General features: G+C 56.7%; 1 protein-coding gene across 2 annotated transcripts in view; it reads right to left on the bottom strand.

Moving 5' to 3' along the window:
- RALGDS (ral guanine nucleotide dissociation stimulator) overlaps positions 1-22,499 on the bottom strand; it is a 60,716-nt gene that overhangs the window by 37,349 nt on the left and 868 nt on the right. Inside the window, exon 1 of one of the 2 annotated variants that reach the window (XM_086764066.1) lies at positions 8,303-8,613. The exons of the other annotated variant lie outside the window; for it this stretch is intronic. Coding sequence (XP_086620192.1) covers positions 8,303-8,425 — 123 coding nt within the window. The 5' untranslated portion in view covers positions 8,426-8,613. Of the gene's footprint in view, positions 1-8,302; positions 8,614-22,499 lie in introns of those variants that run through there. 2 annotated transcript variants of the gene reach the window in all.

The following is a 22,499-nucleotide window of genomic DNA, read 5'->3' as shown; positions in this document are numbered from 1 at the left end:
CACAAGCTGGCTTTGGAGAGGTGCCGAGAGCCCCAAGGCCGAGGAGCAGCCGTGCAGTGGCTGCGTGCTGACGTGAGGAGCTTTCAGCGACGCCATGGACCGCAAGAGCGAAGCTCATGTCAGCGAGAAGTGGTACGACCCACGTCTGCAGCAGCCTCGCCCAAAGGCAGGCAAGGTCCAGCTCAAGGCGTTTAATCGCGCGTCAGGCACACGCAGGGCACACCTCTGCCTCAGTATTGCCACGCTCGCCCTGTCTCAGCTGCAGCACTGCCTTGGGGCTTGTTGTTTGCTGCCAAAACACGGGGCAAATAAATAGGGCCAGTTCTGATGTAGTGCCTGGATGGGGGATGCCCAGGGCTGTGCCCATCCTCTGCTGTCACATTTGTGGCTGTGATGGGGTGAAACCTCCCTTTCCCCTGTGTTTGCAGCTGGCATACTCCAAATTAAGTGGCTGTATGGATGACAGCCCCATCCCTGAGCCAGCTCCACTGCAGGATGCAGCGTGGGAAGCCGTGCAGAGGAGGGATGGGGCTGCGCTGGGAGGCAGGAGACACCCACACCTACAAATTCACGATCCCTGCTTGGGGAGGGTGGGATAGCCAGGGCTGGAGTGCCCTGTGCTCTTGCAAAGACCTCAAGTGGTCACCGAACAACCTGTCCTCAATTGCCTGTAACATGCCAAACCAGTCAGTAAACCGGATTTGCCTTATTTGAGTGCATGCAGGCACCGAGCGGCACCGGCAGCCCTCGCGGCACGCTCCCACAACAGCTGCCTCTGCAGGCGTCGCTCCGAGCTCCGATGCAAAGTGACAGATGACAGCAAATTGTATTGACGGGCCCTTATTGACTCAAACCGTCAGGAGGCAGCTGCTCCGCAGCCCGCTGCCGATCTGCCGCTCATCGGGGTGCCCGGCCCCGGGGTGCAGGGATGGAGCCAAGCAGCACGTGGGCACCGGGAGCTGACTGTGCGTCTGCCTCAGCAGTGCCCAGAGCCATGAAAAACGTTCTGCCGCATTCGAGGGTCCCCACGGTATCACCAGGATGGAAAATGAGAGCAGAGAGCGAGAAAGCTGAAAGCACAGAGAAGAGATCCCATTTCACTTGAGAAAGGGAAAGTACAAGAGGCAGAGCCTGCACCTCTTGGAGATGTGTCTACAGAGTAAAACCCGCAAGAGGAGCAAGCTCTTATGTTGCCCTCAGATTTCAGAAAGAAGCCGGTGCTAAAGGAGGGGGAGGAAGAGCAAAGCAACAGCGAAACACTCTAGAATGTCACCTTGAACATCAATTCATATCCTTAGCCAGAGATAGATGGTAATAGCACCAAAATTGGTGGGTTTGCTTTGATTTACACCAGCAGAGGATGTGGCACACAGTATTTTACCTAATTTTCTTTGCAGTTTCTGCTCCGCAGCTAGCGCTAGCAAGCACAGATCCAGCCAGGCCACTTCCAAAAATATATTGAAAGCAGATCGATTGAACAGTTACTGGAAACGTCAGCTCCTTCTGCACTTGCCATACACTGAGAACGAGCGCTGCTTTAATTGCACCAATAACTCCATCAGGGCAGCAGCAGGAGTCAGTCAGGTGATTCCTGTCCCCACAGCGGGGCAGCACCGACGAGCACCCAGCACGCGTACGGGAGCCACCCAGACCTGGGCCACTGGTACCGCCAAGCCTGAGCTGCCAGCCACGCCTGGGCCAAGCGCGGACGCTTAGCGAGTACCACACATCTCAAAACCTGCAGCTGGGACGTCCCAGAGGAGGCGATATTGGGGTTGTAAGGACAAACCCTCGGGCGAGCTGAGCCCCAAGGCAGGCTGTACCCCAGGGAGCTGCGTCAGACGCTGGTCGAGGCTCCAGAGGTCTGCGTTTTCATTTCACTTTGGCAACCCTTCTCTGACTGCATCAACACATTCCTGCTAACTGCTTATTTAAAGTAACCCCAGTATTACTGGCCCGGCACTCCCCTGGCTGTGTTTCACTTGTTTATTCAGTCGATGAACGCAGGCACATGCGGAGGTGAAGACTCCGGACGCTTTAGCACCAGTGAAGCAAACACAGCAGCAATCGGTGCCCCTTTTCCCCATCCCTTTAAGGGGTGTAAATAGGTATCACACCAACCATTCCCTCTCTGAACCCTCATCAAGGGCTGGAGACAAGGACTGCTGCCACCCCAAAAGCTCCTGGGACAGCCACTTGCAAGGACACTGCCTCTGCCACCAGCCAGCCAGCGGCACGTCCCGGAGCACCCGTGGCCTTGCACGTTCACATTGGTGGCTCACAGGGGTTTAGCAGACTCGTGGGACAGTGGTTAGGTACCCCAGGACTGGTAACACCAGCACAGAGGGTTGGACGCTGCAGAGAGAGGGTTTGCACATGCTGCCCTGGGTGCCTCGGCAGCACCCCACAGCGATCTACAGCATCCCACGGACACGCGCACAAGATGTCGGATGGACTCAGCCTCCAGCCTTGCCAGGGCAATTCCCAGAAATCCCAAGGCTTTACAGCGCGCTCCTGAATTTCTGCCCTTACAGATGAGAATTCAACCCATGAGACTTTCTCCATAGTTTCTAGTTTTCTCCAAAGAAACCCAGTAACCATTCGCCCAAGGGAAAAGGAGAGTTTGGCCAAGAGCAGGGATGGAGGGATTTGTTGTTTTTGACTGTAATTGTGGTCAGGAAACAGTCCCAGCGCTCATTTTCAGCTCCTCCCTCTCGATAACATCTACCATACGCAGCCAGTGGAAAAGAAACAGCCTTTGATGTAAACACGGCAGAGTCTGATTCACCGCGGGGCCGTCTGCAGCTATCGCTTCACCCCGACGCTTGGCACACGGCTTCCACCCGCGACCAATGCCAGCACCAGCTCCCCAGCCCCGCTTGGCTCTGGGCTGAAGCCTTTCTATCCACAACAGGCACAGGCTGGCAGGGTCGCACTGGGGGAGCAGAGGGATGCTGTCGAGTGTCTCAGCCTCGGCAGGGCTCAGCTGCCAGCAAGCGTTCACCAGTTGGGACAAGAGGATTTTGCGCCGTGCAGCCCACCCTGCTCACCAGCTCAGCCCATCGCCCAAAAGTGCCCATTGCACCTATGCCCCACAGCAGCCCCTGGGAGGGAGCTGAGCCCCGCTGACCCAACGCCGGGGAAGCATCGATCCCCCAGCCTTGGGCATTCAGCGTTTCCAGCCCCTGACAGCACGGGGGGGGACGCAATCCCCCGCTGTGGGACGCAACCATCGAGCACCAGACTGAATCCCGAGGCCGGCTCTTGCGCCCATTGACCAAGCAGATCCCTTCACCCCTTGGCGTGCGGGAAGTAACACCATTCCCACCCCCTCCCAGGATTAATTAGCTGCCATTTACGCAGCACTCCAAGGGGGTACCGGTGCTGTGGACAAGACCAACAGAAGCTGGAAATTAGTAGCTCATTACTGCTTATCTGAAAGTTTTCCTTCTGTGTGCCATTTCACCCAGGTCACAGTCAGCTACAACACTTAAAGCTTAACTGAACGAGACCTCAAAGGTGGCAGGGAATCAGCCTGCAGTACTGCAAACCTGGGAACTAATCGTTTGTTCCCATCTCCAGCTCCTCTGAGCCTGGCTCTAAGGTCAAACTGAGCTTTTATCTTCTCCTATATTCCAGTATGCTGGGGAAAAAAAATAATATTAGAGGAATAAATTAGCATGTGAAATGCAATTTAACTAATTAGCCCACTAGAGTGGAAAATGTGCGCTAACTGCTTTGAAGTCAAACCTGCTGCACTTATTAGGACATCACAGAGGAGAAAAGAAGGAGGCGAAGAGGGGGAGACCGCCAGGACGGGCTCTGGGGATGCAAGTGCCTAAGCAGGACACCGAGAATTTCACCTGATCGTTTATTTCTCTTTTCTTCTCACTCTGTAGAGCTGCATTAAGTGTCCGGCTCAGACACGGCTGTGCTGGAGGAGACCAAAGGCTGTGCTCACTCCTCTCTGACTCGCCGTTTACTGGACATTGCGACAAGGGGGTATTTCCCAGTGGTTTTTGCCGTGACACCAGGCTGGGTCAGCTGCATGGTGTTAGCCTGGGATGCACAACCACGAGTGGACCAACCCGCCAGCCAGGAGGGATGGACTGGGACTGCGCGAGATGGACCCGGGCAGCAGCATCCCACTGCCGCGGGACGTCAGCTCACTGGTCCCTCCCAGCTCCCTCTCGCAGCTAGCGGATATTGGCAATTAAGCTGACAAGACAGCACGACATAAAGCTCCATCATCTCAGGGAACTTCCCGAGATGCCACAAAAAGCCGTTGTATCACTTGCAACAGTCCGTTCATTGATTTCTCAATTTCCCAGATATAGAAACTGTTGCTCTTTTATTAGCAAAGCTTTGGAAATCCCTACCCATAATAGCAAGAGAGGCACTCTGGGAAATTTTGTAAGTGCTGTGGCTGAATTATGAAAGAGAGGGATTGAGAGCCCCATCATACACTAGTAAGGGAGACAGGTACAAGAGCCTCCTCTGCCCGACGCGCATCCCCACGTTGAGGGTAGCTGGAGGGGCTGCTCCCTTTCCAGCTGATCACTCACTGAACACAGGCAGGAGCACCCCGTGTGTCTCCATCACCTCCCACGGTCTACTGCCAGCTGGTGAAGCGCTCCCCAAAGCAGCCCTGCTCCACACTGGGGCAGTGCAGTTTTCCTGGAAAACAGGAGGATGAGATGTTGACCCCAGAGCTGCTGTCCCGGGGGAACAGGCTTGAGCCAGGAGCTCATGTCTTGGTGGGGTGCCCCGATCCAGGCATTGCCTGGCTCCCTTGTTCCTTTTTGAGGCCAAAGCCCTGCTCCTCTGGGAGCCCAGCATGAAAGGGGTCAGTTGTGTGTTCAGTGATTGGATTTGCAGCATGAGGAAAGCCCATTTTTCAAGCCAGGCCTTCCCACAGCTATGGTCCAACTGGTGACGGAGAGGGAGGACAGGATCCTGCAGAAGAGCTCAGCTGAGGTTATTTCTACACCGTGCCTCACACACGTGGGAGCTCTGGGCCAGAGAGATAGCAGGATTTGTCCCCAGGGAGGATGGAGACCTGATAGCAGCCCGGGTGCTGCAGGTCTCAGCGGGAGCACACACGACAGTGACCAGATGCTCCTACGGTCACGTCAAACCAGCGGCCAACAGGAGCCAGGGGCGCAGCAAAGCACAGCTCTGCTCCTGCGGCTGTTGGCTTTGCCCTCTGCCTACTGCTCATGTCTCCAGTGCCCCTGTGGCTTCCTCCTCCCCCCACAACAACCCCATCCCTCATGGTCGCACAAGCACACGGTGGCACGTGGCATTGCTCCTCTCGTGGTGGCACCAGTCACCAGGAGGGGAGGGCAGAGAGGGCTCACTTCAGGGTGTTTGGGAAGAGGGGAGCTTGCTGGGGGGGTGTGATGCTCCTTTCGAAAAGAGCAGAGAGGGTTGCAAAGTACCAATGCAGCTGCGGAGGTGCGCCCACCACCCCAGAGTACCTTTGCAAAGGGGCACTTGGCAAAAAAGGGCACTCTGCTGAGAGTCACGGTGCCAGGAAAACCTCCGGCTCCCTTCCCATGAAGCTGATGCTTTTCACCCTCTCTCCTCCCTCCCTCCTGCAGACCTACTTGAACACTCTCGCACTTGCGACGGGTCAGGACAGCAGCACTGGGCCAGGGCCAGCCCGCTGCAGCGCAGGCAGGGTTCCCCGGTCGTTAGCACATTGCCTGGTTTAATCAATTTCTGGACCCCCATCTCTTCCTACACCTTCCTTCGGATGAGAGCATCCACAGGTCGCCATGTAAGACTGCTCCTAAACTTTTCCCAGCCTGCTTGCACCATCTCCAAGAAGAAAGGCAATTCATGAACCTGAAAGTCCTGAAATAGCGGGGAAAATGACAGCACAGCTCCCTGCACCATGCCCACGCAGACCGGCAGAAGCGACGGCGGGGAGATGAGCAGGTACCTGCGTGTGGGTGGGCGCGCGACACCAAACCCTGCCTGGCTGGGGGGAAACTTTCAGCTGTGAGAGAGGAGTTTCCCCATCGCTCCACAGACAGAAACGCCGCTTGGGACTTCCCCGTTGGCATTTCCCCGCCAGCCCGTGCTTTGCAGCAAGAGGAGGTGCCAGCACCGAGGGGGCGCGGGAGCTACTACACCCCCAGTTTCCAGGAGAGGAAAACGGAGCAAGCATCCTCAGCCCCAAAGCAGCGGTACGTGAGCACGGAGAGGCAGAGCAGCCCCCACCCCACCTCCTGCCCACGGGTGCTCCTGGCCCACACGTGTCCCTGGGGGTCTCATCCTGCTCTCCCCAGCACAGGAGAGGGCAGGGGATGAAAGCACCAGCGGAGCCCTGAGCTGGGACAGGTCGTCACAGCTGGGAAACGCACAGGGTGCTCATGCAGAGCCTCGATTTAAGTGGAAATGGAGATGGTGGAAACCATGCTCCCAGCCTGACCTTCCGGCAATTCGAGTTTCCACAGGAAAGCTCTAACCCTTTTCAGTCTGCACAATGGAGCTAACGCCCCTGCCGTGACTCCAGGGCTGGGGACGCCCCGATGTGCCAAATTACTGACCGATGCCTCACGGTGATGCAGCTCCCGGGATCGGCTGCGACCCAGCAGTCACCAAAGGATTACTGGGAATTGTTAAAAACCCACCCACCCAACCAAAAAACCCTCTAACACAGGGTACAACCCCTTTAAAAATCATTTTTCTTCTCTGCAATAAAACCAGGGATAAGATTAGCAAGGGGAGAGCATTTCCAGGCAACCCCAGGCCAGGGCATCCCCCGTGCCCGGTCCCAGGTGAGGACAGGTCCCCAGCCCAGGCGTCCCCCTCGGTGGGGAGCGAAGCCTCCACCTGCGTCGGGCAAACCCTGAGGATCCCTCTGCGCTGCACCGCGGGCCGCAGGGAAACCCAGCGCCAGATTGCACTGCTGGAATGAAGAACGCGTAGCGTAAGCCTCGAGAAACCTGCCGCTTAAAAAAAAAAATAAAAAAAAATAAAAAAAAAAAAAAATCAGGCTGAATGAGAATAAAGCATCCAGCTGCTGGTCCACCAGCTCCAGCCGCCTCCCACCCACGCACGCTGCGGGAGACACCTGCGCTTTCGGGGCGCGTGTCCCACCCTGGCGCACCCCCCGCCAGCTCTGCGGTGGCCGTCACAGGTATCCTCACAGGTTAGGAACGCTGCAACACAGCGGATCCCGGCACAGCCCTGGCGTGTTTCTAAATACAGGAGGCTCCCTGCAAGTCCCCTGGCCCTGCAGAAACGCTCGCAGGCTGCTGAGCTGGGGCTTCCCACCGCTGCCGAGATCCAACACACCACCCTGCAGGAAAATCCTCCTTCTTTCAAGGGAGGCGAGCTCATTTCCGTACCATCATTTTAAACCATCTCTTTAAACACAAAGATAATGTATAAGGGACATATTAATTGTTTGCTCTCAGGAAAATCCCGATTTAAGGCTCCTGCAGCAACACTAAACGCACTGAACAGACACACAGCAAGAACGTGGGCTTTCCCTGCTCCGAAATCAAAGTTTTGCCTCAAATTTTAATAGCACCTGGGTCCACCCCAAGCCCTTGCACAGGCGGGACACCGACCGCTCCCCACCCACCAGCTCTGGAAAGCATTGCCCCTGTTTCGGGTTCTCCAGTAGCGTTATCGCAGGGCTGCTTCTCGCGCAGTCGGATTCGTGGTGTATTTCTGCAGAATTAAGGCCACCAGAGGAGCCCTCAACAGGAATCCCCTGACCCGAGCACATCCGGAAACCTCCGCCTCGGCGCTGCAACCAACGCCAATTTTTGCATCATAGACCAAACCCTGCACTTCGCTGCAGCTGCAGCGGAGCGAGCGGGTGGGATCGATGCCCGCACAAACGGCAAGACCGGGCAGGGCAGCCAGCAAGGTGTGTGGAGGCAGAGCCAAGCTCCGCAGCCCATCTCTGCCACCCAGCCCTTCACACCCAGCAGCCACCCCGGCGCGGCAGAGCCAGGACACGCACCGCAAACATCCTCTTTTGCACCGAGAGACGACACAAGTCTTTTTCCACAGAGGAAGGCTTCTCCTCCCTCCCAAACTCCTTTCATTTTGGTGCCCCGGATTTGGCAAGACGTGGTCTGCCTCAAAACACACTGCTTCAGAGAGGAAACGGTCACATCTGGAGGCGGCGCCAGCTCTTGGCATCGTTAACTTTGCCACAAGCTCACCACGCCCGGGAGAGCGCCTGGGTGGGGTCACGGCACCTCTCTGCCCCTCGCACACCCACCCCGGCCCTGGAGCCGAACGCGAGCCGGCGGCTCGCTTGCCTTCTACTCACATCGTCATCCTGCACGCTGAGGGGGATATCCAGCATGCACATCTGCACAGGCTGCACCAGAGCCTTCTGCACGTTGAACAAAGGTTTTGCCTCCATCTTCCCGGGGACGGAGGGGCTGCTCATTCTTCTCTCTCTCTCTCTCCTCTGCCGCTCCTCTTCCAGGAGCGGGTCCAGCCCAGGCAGCGAGACAGATCGGAGATCTCTCCTTGCTCAATTTTTCTCAGCACATCTCGCCAACCGCTGCTGCCTCCGCTGCTCCGAGAGGTCTCATTTCCTTCCTCGCGAATCAAAGAGCTGCACCGAGAGGCTGTGCGTGCGCGCGTGTGAGCAAGTGCGCCTGTGTGCGCGTAGCCGGCGATGCTCCCGAGGTGGGTGAAACAGCCCTTGGCGAGCACGCCGCGGCACGCTGCCGTCCCACAGCCGCTCCTCTCTTCCAGGGCAGGCTCGGCGCCGGCTGCGGCTGCCACTTCGCACTGGCGTGAGGTTTTCAGCCTCATCTACATGCGCGGCACTCGCAAACCCCAGGCATTGTCTCAGAGACACAACAGGTCCTGCCTGCTGTTGATTTCTGATTCTGATCAAACCGTGTCTGCAGCAGCTACAGCGTTTCCCTCCGGCTGTTGCGGCAGCAAACAGGCAGAGCTGGAAGGATGAGAGGGTGTGAGACACAGAGCATGAACGATCGGAGCTGGAGCCTCCCCTTTTCTTTCCTTCTCTTCTTCCATCCCTGCTTTCCATTGTTGCAGGCAGTTTCAGCTCAATGCTGTCCTGTACTCCAAGGACCACAGCCAGGCTTAAATAATTCACATCCAGAGAGTGCTTGGGAACCTTACGGCACTGAAAATGCCACAGGGCACTAATAGACAGTGAATCTTGGTGATCATTTTGTTTGCAAGTCAATTCCATGTGGGAAGTTTTGCCCAGGTGAGCACGGCACCAGCTGCCTTTTCCACCAGACAGAGCCTGCGACTCCAAAACGGAGTTTTGCTGAAGGGAGCACGGCACAAAATGGTGGGGTTTTGCTACAGAGAGCATCTTCCTGCAGAATTTGCAGTAGCAGTAGGATGAGAGTTGACATGGAGCAGCATGTCCATCGCCCGCGCATCGCACATACGTTACTGCTCTCACAAACAAGAGTAAACCTGGGGCCAACCCCGCGGGCCACCTTCTCAGCCTCATCAGCTGCAGAAACCCAGCTTAGTAACTGGGGTAACACCCAGGGTGCCTCTTTCCAGAGAGGACAGCAGGACAGGAGAGCAGCAGTCTGGTGCATTCAGCGACGGGGGTTGCTGGGACCAGTTGCTGCCCACAGAGGGGCACACGAAATGCTGGGGCGAAGTCAATAAAAAGGCCCCGCTTCCCTCAAACAAACAGGAGTTCATGTTCCAACAGCTGCCCTTCTCGCTGGGCCCAGCAGCAACGACAAACAGGGTGAACAGACCCTGCTCCAGGCAGGCATTTTTGGGTGGTTACCCATGACTGTGGGCAGCAGTGGGTGCCACTTTGGGGCTGCCCCTTGCTGTACGCAGGGCAACGGCCTGGGACGGTACAGCCCTGTCTTCAGAGCGGAGCCGAGAAGCCCTGCTGATCCCGGCATTCCTGCAGCGTTAGGTAAGCCGGGCTTGGCGAGCCCTGCTCAGCGCCCAGCCAGCGCCAGCCCCGCTCCCTCCTGGCCTCTCCGGCTGGGCTGAGTCACTCACACAGGAGCCGGAGCCGGCCGAGACGCTGAGGTTAGACGGGTCTCACACACACACACACGGATCCCTCGCGCTGCTCGCAGTTGGGCACCTTCCCAACACTCTGGGGCAGAGCACGGGACCACAGCAGGGTCCGGCTCATCATTCCTGGGAGAAACACAGGAGTGGCAAAACTAGGGGAATGGGAACTAACGAACAAGCCTGGAAGACCAGATAGGGATAAATCCTCCATAAGTAAATTTTAACTGGAAATTAGAGGTTTCAAGCATCGTATGGCCGAGATGAGCGGCAGCACAGGATGCAGAGGCCAGCGCTGCGGCAGCCCCGGGAACGGCCTCGCAGGGGAGGAGAGACAGGAGATCACAGCCACAGCACGTGGACAAAGGAACATTTCCAGGGCCATCTCCCAGCTTCTGACTGACAGCATTCTGGCAACCAGCTGGTTCTTTTCATGGCAGAGAGGTAGTGCCACAGCCCAGGAAACACCCTGGCACGGCCAGTCACTGTCCCTCTATGTATGTGATGTCTTGGTGACTCAATGATGATTCAAACCCATCTTCAGCCCCAGCTCAGGTTACTCATCTTCTCCCCACAACAGCTTGGCAGAGCACAGCTTTCCAGTAACAAGCTGGGCTTGGCCAGCTGGGATTGCACCTTCCAATGGGCCTAAACAGCTGCACCAACATCCTGAGAAGGACACAGATTTCACACTCAAGTGGCAAACTTTCCAAGGGCTGCCATCTGCAGAAACCCACTTATCCTGTTCAGCGGCTAATCTTTCCCATGGGAACAGGAGTCTCTGCAAAGGTGGTGTGGAGGTAGAGAAGCCCCATCATCTGCTGGTGCCTGGATCTGTGGGGCTCCCAGGACCTCATGGTAACAGCAAGAGACAGATGGCAGAGGTTGCTACCCCGGAGCACACGCTTCTGGGCAGGGCTGAGTTTGCTCTGCTGGTCCCCAGAGCCCAGCGACCTCCCACCAGGCAGCCATAAAGAAGCCAAAGGGATAACCCTTCTGGAAAAGTCACAGACCACGTGGGCAGACTGCGAAGGAAAGCAAAACCACAAGCGCAGAGTCCCAGCAGAGGGGCCAAGCACAGCAGCAGAAGAGGTTGGATGAAAGAACAGCCACTCTGGAGAACGGTCTCAAACCAACAGCAACGGTTTGCAGGGGACGGGGGCTGAGGGGACACGAGAGCTGCTGTGCACGGAAGGCTTCGGCCAAAGGTAACCAGCCAGATGTCATGGGCATTCACAGTGTCCCAGAGACAGCATCTTCCCCTCCTCACCAGGGGCCAGCTCGTGCATGTCCACCCAGCGGTCTCCCCAGAAACTAGCAAAGCAGGTTTGAACAATTTCCCAATGGGAGATTTTCAGCAGAAGTACAAGGCTAAGATTCCCCCAGCACCAGACTAGCCCAGACAGGACGATCCTACGCAGATTTCTGAATGACAGCCTCATCCCACTCCTCCTCCAGTCTGGCTGGCATGAGTGGAAACCGTGCTACGATCCCAGGTCCTCCGGCAACAGCAGTCGGGCACTTTAAACGTACCGCTGCAACGATAGCTGAAGAGCCATCTTTAAACGTACCGCTGCATTGATAACAGAAGAGCCATCCCCACAAGCACAGGACTAACCCATTGCTGGAGCCCAATGGCCACGTGTGCCAGCCCAAGATGTGGGAAAGCCCTGCAGAGGCTGGAGGAGAAATTTCCCGCCCCCCGGTATGGCCTTACCCCAGCGGCCACTTCTGGCAGGCAGGGAAGCCCCAGCACAGCCACTGATTCTTCCCCATTTCATTTTGCACTGGAGCTTTATTGTTTCTCTCAGATCCAGCTGAGCAGATAAACTCCATCGTGAGACCTCACTGCTTAGCAACCATTACTGGAAAAACACCAATTTCCAGTAACAGTGTTGGCAGGAACAGAGCAACTGCAGGGCAAAAAAGTTGCAATCCCTACACCAGAGGCATCCTGCTCCCAACTGCTCTGCTGATGCCTCGGGGAAGTGCATCCATTCCTTAAGATCTGAACAGCCTCTGCTACCCTGGAAGCACATTGTTTTGGGCACACCGTGATGGACCACAACAGTTTCTGCACAGGCGGATGCAGGTTTTGGCAACAAACTCACACACAGGAGGATCTCAGTACCCAGCACAGCTGCAACGGTGTGAACATTGAGAATGCTTCAAAAACTGGTGACCAACCTCTCCCACCACGTTGGCTGTTTCTTACACCAAGTGACTTACGAGGACAAAGGCCCACCTAGGGAAGGCTGACTCCAGTGCTTAACGTAGTCAAGCATCAAAGACTTCCACAAAATTAAAGAAATTCCAGAGAAATAACAATGGCGAGTTTGTTTTTCAAAGGAAATTGCAAGTCCACATATTGTCCGCAAGCCCAGACACCACTGCATCCTGCACATGCATGTGAATGCCATACTTGAAGAGAAATGACACAAACCCAACTGGTTTATTTTCACTGTGTGAGGCTGATGGAAAGGCAAAGAGGAAACAAAGCAGCGTGACGAGCGAAGGCAAATGGAAAATCCCAATAGCTCTTCCCCTTTGGTACTTATCAGTAATAGAAAGAGGAAATCTGCTTTCGAAAATACAGAAACCCCAACCTGACGGCATCCCTCTGAAGAAATCTAGCTTTTACAGAAAACCTACGGGTAGATTTAGTGAGGCAGAAAGAGGCACAGACATGAAGGTGGATGCCTGCTGGGACTTTAGGAGACCACGAGCAGGTCGGATACCTGTTTTTCCATGAAAATCAAAGGCACCCAAGCTCACAGGTGCTTCTGTACATCCCATCTGAAATCTGTCTTATCCCAAATGAGTTATGAGACTAAACCCCATTGATTTGTATCTGCGCCCTTATTTTTAGGCACTTATTTGAAGAAGCTGCCCTTCTTGCCTCAAAGTTACTCCTGGTAACGGCCGCAGCCTGTGCTGCACCTCACACCTCTGGAGAGCCCATCTGGCATTCAGCATCCTGAGCCAAATAAACTCCCGTGCTCCCCAGAATAGATACGTATGCAAAATTAATTTGCAATCAAGCCCGCGCAAAGCATGAGACAGCCTTTTAATAGGTGCAGAGCAGCAATTACCAATGCAAAGTGAAAGCCAACAAGCATTAAAAGCAGGGTGAGGGAAAACCAATTAGTTTTCTTGGGATTCCTCCACACATTTGCCACTTGAGGGATTTCAATTTTCACGCTCCCCTCGGGGCTGAGAGTGCACCCTGCGAGCCATCGTGTCCCCACTGGGAGGGGATGGGGACGTTTCCCCACGGCCTCCCCCATCCCTGGTCCCTGTGATGAGGCTGTGCTGGACCGGTCTCCATGGAGACGGTCACTGTGGCAACGGAGACCAGAGGTGCAGCTCATGGGGCTGTGAGAGGATGCGAAGGAGACCGAGGACCACCTCTCCCCCACAGGAAAGGGACCCTCAGGTATCCACATGCCTCCTTTCTGCTTCCGAGAATCTTTCCCTGCATCGGCAGGATAAAAGGGCTCTGCTGCTCGCAATCCAGCTGCCTCGTCCCATGCTGAAAGCGCTTTATCCTGTTGAAATTAGTCCCATGGGAGCGGGTAATATTGAGCTGTGACGGTGGGTACGGCATCGGGAGGGAGCCGTGCTCGAGGCTGTCATGGTAACAGTTTATTGAGTTTCCATAACCGCCCTCCCCCCGGAGGTGGGGACAGCCCATGCTAAGGACACGAACGCGGCAGCCCCCGGGTACGCGCAGCTGGGGAGCCCAGGGTGGGCAGAGCTGCTCAAGGAGGGGAGCCCACCACTCCAGCCACGATACCACCGGCCACTGCACAACTGCCCCTGCACTGGGCGGAGGAAGGACCCCAGCCCTGGGCAAACGTCACGGAGCAGCTGCCCTCTCCTTCCTTCCCCAATTGGCACCAGCACCCCATAGCATCCTCTTTCACCCCAAAACTAATCTCAGCGTCCCACCAGACTGAGCCCATTTAACAACCACCCCCCAGTTTCCCCATCCCACGTGCAGCCACTCTGAGCTGCCAGAGCGACCTGGGCGCAGCTCTCAGGCAGGGAAATCCCCAGCACAGCTCCTGCACGTGTTTTGGGTGTATATTGCTGGGATGATGCATTCGTGTACGGGTGCTCAGCTCCCCAGGCTGGGCACACACAGCAGGCTTCGGAGCTGGGGGCTGCAGAGGAGGATGCCACAAACTGCCACGTGCCCATCACCACCGTTCCCAGCGAGGAGAAGCCCCATCACCTCTCAAAACATCTTCCCATCAGGGCAGCCCACAGCACTCCAGCACAGACAGATTTAAGAAAGAATGGGGCGAGGAATAAGCTCCCAAATGCCAGCACGCCCTGGCTGCCCTAGGGCCAGCTCTGGACTGTGCCCTGGCAGTGCAGGAGAAGAGAAAGGTGCCAGGGGAAACAGAGAGCTGAGGGTACCAGCAAGCCACGACAATCCCCGCCGTTACCAATTATAATTTCTCTGCAAGAGTTTATTCCACCTGCCAGCCAGGCCAGAGCAGCAGCCGTCTGCTTGAGAGACCGGGCTGGCAGCAAGGCCAGGGCATCTCTCTGGGCAAGTGTCTGCCTGCATCCAGGCCTGCGCGCAAACAGGGAGCACGCAGACATGAGGTACAGCATCGCTACCCAGAGCACCAGCCAGAGACAGAGCATCCACGGATTCACCCGCTTGGCCGAGCCTCCAGCTCTGGGCAGGGTTGCTCCTTTCAGCACATTTTCCAGGGCTCAGCTGAAGCTTAAACCAACCCAAAGGGGGAGGTTCCTGTCCCTCCACCCCTGGAGCCTCCTCTCATCTGCAGGACGCCATGCCGTGGAGTCTAAAACAGTCTTGGCTCCTCATGCATCGTTTAGCCTACGCAACACACGGTCAAGAGGTTATCTGCAGATCCTCACCACTGCTCCGCGTCACTTGGCAGACAACGAACCGCGGGCTGAGATAAGAGACACCGCTGTGGCAGCTCGCAGGTTTCCAGCCCTACTCCCTAAGCCAAGGGCTCTCCCAATCCTCCCTTGTCATGCCTGCTTTGCAGGCTAGGGCATTTAAAGAGGTTTCCACCATGCACAGTCCCTTCTCTGCCGGCTTTGTTAGCCATGGCGACGGGAAACACCTGTTGTACAGCCAGACTCCTGAATTAGGTTAACTTTCCTGGAAGTTTCAGCTGCTCTGCACCCTCCCGCTACATCAGTGAGGGGTTGGACATTGCTTCCTTGGCTGCAAGGGGAGCCGGTGCCTTTTGCAGACCTCTCCCAGGAAATGTGGCCCTGGATCAAAGGAGAAGAGGCATTTCAGCCTTGCAGGAGGGCAAGGCAGGCAAGGACATGGCCAGGCAGGACTGGCCAAACCCCAAGGCTGTCAGCTTTGGTGGACATGGTCCAGAGCACAGAGGCCCTTCCTTGACCTCCCAGAGGGCTGCGGCTGGACCTCAGCTTTCCCAGGCCTGGCTCCGGCGCAGCACAGACGCGCAGTCTGACACGGAGGGGGCTGCACCCCCCTGGCAGCCCGCTGCGTTTTGGGGATGGCGAATTGGGAGCTTGCTTTGCATTGCACAGATTCACAAGCCGTCCTACTGACCTGCTGTCTCCAGATGCTTTCTCACAGCAGAGAGGTGGGCAAAACCCCCTCAGGCATTGCAGAGCAGTGCCTGCTCTCAGCTTTCAGGCCAAGTCACCATTTTGGGCTGGAGAAAAGGAAAACGCCTGGGTTTCCCACACCAGCCGAGCAGCGGACACGGGAGCTGGGGGAACACCAGCCAGCGCTTTGGGACAACGCAGGTGGGACGCCACGGGGCTGCATCAGCACCCTGACTGCCTGGTGTGGTCCCAGGCACGGCACCAGCCAGGACCTTCGCAGCCAGAGAAACCCATGGCCAGCACCAGCAGACCGAAAGCATCCTCAGCACGCAGCACAGGAGGTGGTACGTCACCGTACCAGCCTCCCGCCGCACGCCCAGCACAGCCATCTAGTGACTGCGCTGGAAATCCCATAAAACTCAGCCCTGGAGGCCCACCATTGATTTCCGTTGCCTAACGACAGGAAAGCTTTATAATCCTATTAACTAAACACCCTTTCAGGCAGCACTGGGAGCAGCGCAAAGGGGAGTTGCGTAAGCAGCCGGAGCCACCCGGTGCAGCGCCCGGCTCGCAGAGGTGCTGGGCGAGATCCCCAAAAGCCGGTCTGCGGCACCCGCAGCGGCAGGCGCGGCGTGGGTGGCGGCCCCCGCAGAGACACGTTGGACCCCAGCAAGAAACATTGCGCTTCAGCTGCCGGCCGGAGCGCGAAGGAGCGAGGAGGCCTCGCGCAGGAAAACAGCGCCCGTGCACGCAAACTTGCAGGGCTCAGCCCCTGAAATATTGACAAATATCACTTCCCAGTCGCTTCCTACTCATCACCACCCCGGCTGTAGATGTTTCCCAGCAAAAGATACACTGCTTTAGCCAAAGTATATAAACATTCCATGGAAGCATGTGAATTTCACTGCCACTTCCCGAGGGGATCGGGTGTATTTCACACCACTTCTATTTGCAAAACATTTCAAGATTGCATCCTTCCCTCTTAGTTTGCAGCGACAAACTGTGCGAAAAACAAACAAACAAAAACCAACCAGGTTTGCAGAGGATGTAAAACCCCAGTTTCCCCACCCAGCTACCCCAGAGCCACGCTGCGTTTCTGTACGAGGGCGAGAAGCCTCCAGGCCCAGCGAGCTCCGGGGGAACGCTGCTGAGCCACACGCGGGGATGGAGACCGGAGCAGCCATGGTCACGGCGGCCAGGCCTCCATCAAGTGCCACCACGCGAGATGCAGATGCGTGGCCAACGCCTCGTCTGACCAAAAGCCCCTCAGGTCCCGCTCCCCTCCAGACGGCACGGTCGGGGGATCTGCAGCGGTTAGCCCGAGGAGCAGCAGAGTCTGCGCTGCGGCAGGAGGGAGATAAACACCTTTCCACCAGCGGAAATGCACTGTCCCCAGACTGTGGAAGCATTTATCAGTCAGCTCCTCTCCCCTTTAATTAGTTAGTCACACAGCGTTGCAAATTGCTAGGCCTGATATTTTCCACGAGGAGTTATGAATGCAGAGGCACAGGACGGGCTCTTTGTCAGGGGACACGATGCTGCAGGCACCCCCGTCAGCGTTACACGCAGTGACGGAGCAGGAGGACAAAATCCTTCCCCTTTTTAGTGCTTATCCCCCTGAGGGCAAGATAAAATTGCCCTCCAGGAGCACGTCCAGTTCCCCTGTACTGGGACAAGGCTGCTGGGCCACAGGTACCGGCTCACAAACCCCCCACGCCGAGGCACCGCGCTTGCACCAGCCTCCTTATTTTGGCGCACAGGACAGCACAGCCACCAGAAGCTGTCACCTGCCTGTCACCATGGAAATGCTGAACGGGAAGGTTTGAAGCCCGCTGGGACTTTCAATCTCTGCCAAGCAAAACAGGGCCCTTAAACAACCAACTGTGAGCCCTGAGCGCTTGCACGAGGAGAGGACTCGTGCTCCCCTTGGCCTGCTGGGCATGAGACGGCTCATGTGGGACTTCTCCCAGGGAAAAAGCCACCCGGAGAGAAGACACCCTCTGCTCCCCAGCCCCCGCACCGGCAGAGCTCAGCAGCTGCCCTCTCCCAGTCCATACTCCTGTTCCCCGTAACCTGGAGCAGGGCAGGCAGGGGCAACCACCCTAACCAGAGCGTTTCCGCCTGCCCTGGACCTCGCCGTGCCACCCATCGCTGTTTTTCACACCAGTGGCGTCTCCTCCAGGGAGGCGAAGAGCCGTGACTGCATGGGACATCGCGCCGAGTGGGACAGACAGGAAACAGAGTGGGAAATCCGCTGTGAGAGGGAGGCAGCGGGGCCGAAAAAGCAGGGCAGAGCGGCTGCAGAAGATTTCAAAGGGGCCTACGGGCTGTCCTGTGAAATGACCCCGACCTCCCTGTTCCGTGCTGACGGTCTGCACGGAGCCAGGCCGGCTTCTTCGGCGCTGAACGTGGCCTTTGCAGTGTTTTGCTTCCTGCCTTCAGGCCAGGCAGGGCGTTCCCAGCCAGGGAGTGGGAAACAGATTGGGAGCGCATGGAGGAGGAAAGATAAAACGAACAGCGGATGTCCTGAGAAACCCACGAGGGTGCAAGCCAGACACAGCTTTCGGGGCATTATGAGGCAGCATGTGCCTTCGGGGATGCTGCAAGCAGGTTCACGCGGCCACATCATGAATCCTGGGCAGAGGGAGAGCATCGCGTCGAGGCTGTGCTGGCAACCCGCATCCCCCCTGCACATCCCCTCCTCTGATAACACCAGGAGTGCTCCTCCAGCCACACCAGTGATCCCTCCTACCAGCGCTGCTCTGCCTACTGCAAATACCTACACCACACCTTACTCATTTTCTTTCCCCCCTCCTCCCTTCCTTTTCCAGACCTTGCAGGGAAGCGTGCAGCCTTATCTGGGATGCCTCAACTTCCCAGAGCTCTGGAGTCACATCTAAAGCCTCTCTGATTTTCTCCAGATCATACACAGAAGCAGGACAGACCAAGGGAGGGCTTCTCCATCCTCTCCAAGCTGCAGCAGGCGAATGACTCCTCGGGGCACTGCTGCACCCCTTCCTTCCCTCCCCAGCTCCCTCACCCTGCCTCTTTCCTTCCTTCCCCCCCATCTTTGCAATCTCTCTCCAGGCAGCACAGTGAAGGACATCCCATTGTAGCCACAGCAACTCCAGGGAGCACGGGACGTCCACCAGCCCCGAGAGCAGGAGGGCAGGAGCCCACGGGGCCACGCCAGAGCACGGCTCAGCAAACCCAGGGGCTGTAAATCTGCAGAGGATGAACTCCCGCCGCGCTCTGTGGCCTCGAGGGAGCGGGAACTCTGTCCTGGAAGCCTGTGATCCCCTGGCACGCCACCGCCAAGCCGCCTTTGACGTCAGCTCATGTCTACAAACGTTGTCTTTGATCCACGGCCAAAACTTGCAAGGCAGGGGAATATCAGCGGAGAGAGTGAATATCCACAGGGACACCCCGCAGAGAGCCCGCAGCCACCCCCTCGGTGGCAAGGGGCGGAGGGCCAAGGGCAAACGCGCAGGCGCACATGGGGTGACTTGGGAGCCAAAAGGTCCCCAAGAAATCAAGTCATTTAAAATGCAAATCCCCAAGGAAAACAGATGGGTGAACTCTTACTACGGGTCACGCAGGCTGGACTGGGGCAGTCCCAGCAGGGAAACCTGCTAACATCTGGAGGACTCGCCGCTGCCAGAGGATCACGCAGCAGCCGGGGCTGGCCGCAGGCAGAGCAAACTGGATATTTGGGAGACAGCTCAGCACCCAAACAGCTGCCAGCAGCTGCCACGGCCAATCCTGAAACCCCCTCGCCCGCCCCCAGCGCTGCTCCAGCCGCAGGGGCAGCGACAGAGCACGTTCAACCGCGCCGCCCCGCGCTCGGATTTAAATTCGGCTACGCCAACACTACCAGCACAGATGTGGCAGCCTGGAAAGCAGCAAAGGCACCTCTCCCAGCCAGGACTGATGGAAAGGTCACGCGTTTGCCTGTTGTTTACTGAGCGCTTAGGGAAAGCTGGGGGATGGGATGACTGGTGACAGAGGGAAGAAGCACAAAAGGGAGCTGTGGATCAGGGCTTTCTTTTTACAGGAGGGACGCAGTGATTGACGTGACCCTGCTGAGGTCTCACAGCAGGCGCACGGTGGCTTTGGGATTGGACCTCAGGTCTCCAAGGATGGAGCTGGCTCATATTACTCATCACCCAGAAGCCAAACGCAGCTCCTCCTTGGCGAGCGAGACGCAGACACCAAGCTCCGCTGAGCAGACCCCCACAGCGGAGCCCAGCTCTTGCCAAGAGAGCCGGGCGCCGCGATGAGCTCCACCACCACTGCCCCTTCTCAAGCGCTGACGAAAGCAAAACCCAGTAACTCGTAGGAAAATCAACAGTGCCATCTGCTGCACGGCCCCGCCGGGCCCCGGGCAGCCGGACAGCTGTGGCCTGCCCGCACCAGGCACTCGCACAGGCTTCCACCGGTCACAGCAGCACGCAAAACACATCCCCAGCCAGCACCGAGCCAGGCACGGATGCAGCAGAAAGCATCACCGCAGCGGGAAGGCAACGCTGAGCGACCGGGGACAGGCACTGGTTTGCACGGAAGAGTGAAGGGCGGCAGGACGGGGGGCAGAGCAGAACAAGAGTGCCCCCAAGCCCATTTAGGGACCACAGTGTGTGAAGGAGATGGGGGAAGAGGCGAGCTCACCTGGCAAAAGCAGGCGAACAACCTCTTTCCCCCTCAGTGCCCGGCAGGTGAAGCACATCTTCCAGCCTCTCCACAGGCAAGGGGAGGGCGGAAAAAAACACAAACAGCTCCTAAGACCTACCGAGCCTTGGCAAGCTAGCTGACACCATCCCAAGCTTCTCCTTTGGAGAGAAAGCCCAGATTCTGGCACTAGATACCATGCACTCCCACGCATACTTTGTCACTCTTGTATCCCAGGGAAACTCCAGGTAGTGGGGACACCTGGGAGAGCAGTGCCAGCCTGAGGGAGCTGGGAACAGCTTCTCTGCACCTCCAGCCCCAGCAGCTGTGGGCAGTTGCCAATTAACCACCCCTGTTCCACAAGTGATCCCAGTTTGGTGGCAGGTGCGGCAGTTTTTCTGCATGCACCATGCTGGCATCCTCCATGAGACATGTGTTGCTATAGCAATGGGAAAGGTATCAGAAGAAAAATTAGCATTCATGGATAGCGCAGATCACTTTTAAGATTACCCCTGCTTCTCAAGGTCCAGTAGCCAGGCACTGTGTAAGGGATGGCACAGTGAAAACACTGCCAAGAACTGAAAAACACCATCCCGGAGATGCTTAGAATAAACAGAGTCCTGAAAAATCCCCTCCTTTCCTCACAGAAGGAGTCATCTTAAAGCAAACCGACCCCAAAGAAGATAAACTCACTGAGCTACAAGATGTCAAATCAATCACTACAGCATCCCAGAGATTTATTCTGGAGCCTGCAGCAGTCGCTGCGTCCTCCGTTCACGCCTGATCAGCCCTGTCTGCAGGCGCACACACAGGCATGAGTGGGAGCTCCAGATGGAGCAGCTGAACCACGCTGAGGAGGGACTTCGCATCTCTCCACCGCTTCCTCCCAGACCCTGCTGCCAGCTGGACTCTCGCTTGCTCTCACTTGTTGCCAGCTCGCCCTCCTACCCAAGGCCGAGCACCAGCGAGAGTTAACTCCTAGCCACTGGAGTCACTTCAGACACAGCTCCCATCTCTGACTCAAAGCAGATGACAGAGGCACAGAAATAAATGCAGCTCCAGCCTTGCTTGCCTGCACTCAGGCTCTCCGCGTCCTGCCCTCAGCCAGCCCCCAAGGCCGTGCCGCTTGTCCGCCATCTGCTCCCTTTCTCCAGCCCAAACGGCCAGTAAGGGAGAGAGGGGACCAGTCTGGGAGCTTAGTTCAGGACGGAAGCCACCTTCTGACCCAGCTCATGTTCAGGTTTCAGTTTTAAAGGCTGAAATTCACCCTCGCACATGACCCTTCGCTTTCACATGTCACGACACCCCGAACAACACACCTGCAGTAATTAGATCAGAGGTGGAAAAAAAAAAAAAAATCTCCTTGTTTGCTCAGCTTATTTACTTTGCCACACTCAGTTTTCCCAGCTGTTTGTGTGGGTCTTTCCCCTTAGCAACCAGGGTGAGAAACATTTACAAGGCACGAAAAATGTAGCTGTACAGCCATAAGAACTGGCAGGGTGCGGCTGTGGGTGCAGCTGGAAATTACTCTTAGCTGGCAGTCACAAATGATGGGACTTCCATGAATTGCACCCCTTAAACAAGAACGCAGCTCATCCTCGTCAGGCAGGACAGGCAGGAGGAGTCGGGTCTCCTAGGCTGTGCTTTCCACCGGCCACCCCACCACGCAGGATCCCAGGCTTGTACCAAATACCTCTACGTGCCTCAGTTTCCCCATCCCCAATGAAAGTATAAAAAGTGACAGGAAGGCTCAGGTTGATACAAAGCACTCCACAGGAATGCAACGTGCATTCCCCAGCATGGAAGGGAGACTGAGCTCTGGATGTTGTTTTCTAGACAGCTTTACACCTATAATTTTCTGGATGTCCCAGCACGATTATTCTCCCCAGCCCGCAGCCACGGTGACAGAGCACTCTTGTCTTGACCCTTGGCAGGGTCAGGCTCCAAACCCCGGTATTTTGGTTGCCAATCCCCTTTTCCAAAGGGACATGCCACAGTCCAGCACGCGTGGATCCCAGCTCCTGCCTCACACGCTTACCCCCAACAGAGCTGATTTAGCTTTTGGTTATGGGGCTGGACCATGGCAAATGAGGCCCAGACCAAATGGACTCACTGGGTGCACGAGGAGGCTCTGCTATGCACATTTTCCCGTCCAAAAATGGATCCCAGCCCACTTTTCCATCGCAGCATCGGCCCTTCCCTTTATTCACTCTTGGCCTCCCAGGAGCCATCGCTGCCCC

Source organism: Chlamydotis macqueenii, chromosome 20 (genome assembly GCF_036417535.1).
Source record: "Chlamydotis macqueenii isolate bChlMac1 chromosome 20, bChlMac1.mat, whole genome shotgun sequence".
Lineage (NCBI taxonomy): Eukaryota > Metazoa > Chordata > Aves > Otidiformes > Otididae > Chlamydotis > Chlamydotis macqueenii.
This window is presented reverse-complemented; position numbering and strand designations above follow the sequence as displayed.